The following is a 3,612-nucleotide window of genomic DNA, read 5'->3' on the forward strand; positions in this document are numbered from 1 at the left end:
ACCACGTTGATCTTTTTCTTTTGTTGAAGGATGAGCAAAATTAATGAATGAAATATTAGCCTGTTGAACTTTAACCTATTTTGTGTGGTTATTTAGCTATTGTGGAATTTATGAATTGGGTTGGGTGAATTCAAACTGCATTGATAAGAAGATCGGTATCAAGCTTTATACCGGCAATAACATCTGTGTAGAATGCCAGCCAGAAGCGCAACTGTATGGTAATACTAACAAGTAAGTCATTTATTTTTCTTGGCAATTCTCTACTCACTTCATATTTCGATTATCGTATTTCATTCTTCATAGTGGCAAAATATTTGGCCACTCACTGAAATCTGGGATACTTTCTAAGGTGAGGACTACATTATGATTACTGCAAAAGTCTGCATTAAAATTGAAGTAGAACTTAGTTTTACAGATGCACATCTGATTTGAATGACGGGGAAACTGGATTCTGGAAATTGGTCGGACCAAAGTCATGCAATGGTATCTGGAAAAAGTTACTCAGAGCCGATAATTGCCGATGTGAAATAAATTTTCCGAAGCATGATGCATTTTTGTTTGTTTAAAATTAGCAGAATAGTAGTTACAGTTTAATAGAGTTAGTGTGGAATCTAAATGCTTGGAAATTGAGACTTCAAACAATAAGTTAAAAACATAAACTAAAAGGGAAGATGAAAGCAAGCTTCCATAGTTTTCAAGATAGTTTTGGTTTGAAAAAAATGACATCATCAAAACATTTCTGAAATAATTTCGGGTTGCACTTCACATTGCTTAATATTTCTTTTCTTTTCATCTCAATACCGTCAAATTTCAACTCTATCTATATTATCTTCATGAATATGTATCCACGCATGCGATGATTTTGTATTATTTAATGAATATTTAATTCAAACTTCAAATTTGTAACAACATTTGGCAGTAAAACTGTAATAAATTTTTGAGATTCAGGAATTAAATTAATTCTGAGTGATCGAAGATGATAATAAGATGATGAATGAAGGTAAAAAGCTATATAAGAAAGAAAAGATGAAAGTGGCGAAAATGCAGTATTTAATGATGTTTCCGTGATTATTTGTTGCGGTAGATTGTTAAATTAGGTTAACATTCATCATTTCCATTCCTGAATTAGCCCAATACTCATGGTAAGTATGAAATGCCCAAGTCAACTTTTCATGTTTTAATATTCTATTAGCATAATGAATAGGAAGCATGCAGTTTTTCAGACAAAAGGAATGTTCTAATGCTAGTTGGACTGAATTTAATTTTTGAGAAGTTTATTTAATCCAATAAATGTATCATACAGTATAGAATTTTTGATTGATTTTAAAGCAATATCGGTACAGGACAATAAATATATTATAAGATAATGAGTAAAGAGAGATGATGTGCAATAAAATTCTGTAATTTCATCAAAAATGACAGTTTAATTATTGGAAGTCATGTTTTTTCTTTAGGATTGCTTTCATTGGTCAACAAGGAGACGGTGATCTGTTTGATTTTTCACTGTCTCATACTGCTAAATGTTAAATTAATTTATTATTTGAGAATTCACGCACATTCTGACTCTCTTTTATCTCGTAACCTTTGAACCTATCATTATTGTGTCGATGTCCGGTAGATACTATCATAGAACAGATGTCAATTCTTATCGTTGGAAGGTTGCTAATTATTAACCAAATTTGATTGCTAGAACTAAAATCAAGAATTTTCGAGTCCGTTTTCTTATCAATGTCAAACTTTTTGCAGATGATTGCTACATATCTCTATCCTAATTGATTCAACCTGAAATCAATAATTATGGTTATTCACAAGCACCGGTAATTTTCTCCCACATCCATGTTACGGAGTGTGGTCAAATTCTGTGCAGAATTCCTTAATTGATCAATATTTTTTTTGGTTTTCATTAGATTCCTGCATTTCTTAGAATTTATTAGCTAATTTTCACTTTATTGCTTCGTCGATTTTTTCGAATTATTACAGATTGTAGGCTGGCGAAAATATATCACCGAAAGTTGATAAAAGCGCAATAAGTGGAAAAAGAGGAAATCTGAATGGATGTCATGCTTGGCTCAACTGAAAGCAGCAATGATTACATCCATTTGGTCCAATCTTTGCCTTCAAACTGATACACTGTTAATATCTTATCAATATAATAATAGGAAGATGAAAACCAGAATGATACCGTTCCCGAATTTTGAGAAATGATTCATGTTTTGAGTTATATTAAGATATGAAATGTAAAGATTTTGAAGAAAGTACAATTTTCCCAACACTGATAATAATTTAGGATGAAATGTTGCATTGACAATTAGATTGATAAAACGGAATGTAGCTGTCTGTTGAAAATTCAGGAATAACTGAAAAATATCTTTTTTCAAACACTTTTTTGGTTGAGAAATGATTTTCACTAATTAGTTTTTCGTTTCATTACAAACGATAATATATAGCAGTGGCATGGATATTTCAATTGATTTTCATTTCGGCAAATTTAATTCAAACATTTTTTTCACAATCAATTTGTTTCTTTCTTTTATGTAAAAATGATAATTGAATTCACCAACAATTTTCAAACATTGAAATTATGACTAAAATGAATGCAATTGAATTGTATTCAACAAAGTTGAGTTAAGACATATTTAACTAAAAAAATTAATTTCAGATCAGTTCCATTAGTCTTCCATAGTGTTGATTACATTTTAGGAAATTGTGATCTATTCTCACATGAAACATTTAGGTGAAGCATACCTATATAGCTCACTTCTTGATATATAATGAAACAAATTATTGAGCAAAAAAATGGGAAATGAGTTAAAGAGCAATTAAACAAGTAAGTAAGTAAAGAATTAGAAATCAGTAGTAAAAACATTTATCAAATATTGATTTTAAGTACTTCAATAATTTCTTCCCATTATCTTGATATCATCAAACATCTGCCGAAACAAAGACCAAATTCTTTTTGTTACGTAGCAAATTCGCTAATGTAATTTTGAACTAAAAAAAACTGAAAGTGAACTGAAGTATGACTTAGTGTCAGAATCAAAACATAAAACACTCAGACTCGAAAACAATACCCTTTTAATGTACCAAATTAATTAGAAGAAACTTTTTTGCTAACGAAAAGTTTTTCAAAAAGTTTTAATTCTTAGCAATTTTTATAAATTTTGAGGAAAATTAGCTGTTACTATTAGTATTTTAAAAGCAAAAGCAATGATAATAATGCTTATCAAAGTAAACTATTACTTATACCATACTCACCAATTAATTGTTAAAAAAAGTAAATTTCTGAAAAGTGAAGTTTTTGGATATAATTAGAGGTGAAAACATTTTTGGGTAAAAACATGTAAAAAAAAGTAAATTCTCATTTGGATATAATGAGTGTTTCTTGTGTACAAAGAAAAGCATTTGAAGTGGAAATCAGCGATAGCTGTCGCGGCAAACTTCTTAAATTATGAAATAATTTTTCCGAAACCTATTAAGACAATGAAAAGAAGGGAACTGTGAACTGATGGCGCTTTATGAGGGAAGATATACTCTCAAAGATTGTCATCTCGAATAGACCGGTAAATCCATGTACTTGCTGCACATTTGATATCAGGTTCTGCAATCAATGTT

General features: G+C 29.9%; 1 protein-coding gene across 1 annotated transcript in view; it reads left to right on the forward strand.

Moving 5' to 3' along the window:
• LOAG_02018 (thrombospondin type 1 domain-containing protein) overlaps positions 1–566 on the forward strand; it is a gene marked incomplete at both ends in the record, with an annotated part of 3,520 nt that extends 2,954 nt beyond the window's left edge. The window contains 2 exons of the mRNA XM_020445912.1: positions 97–231; positions 416–566. Of these exons, the coding sequence (XP_020303684.1) occupies positions 97–231; positions 416–566 (286 nt within the window). The remainder of the gene's footprint in view (positions 1–96; positions 232–415) is intronic.
• Between the last annotated feature and the right edge of the window lie 3,046 nt (positions 567–3,612).

This window comes from Loa loa (genome assembly GCF_000183805.2).
Source record: "Loa loa unplaced genomic scaffold supercont3.95, whole genome shotgun sequence".
In the NCBI taxonomy this organism is placed as follows: Eukaryota; Metazoa; Nematoda; class Chromadorea; order Rhabditida; family Onchocercidae; genus Loa; species Loa loa.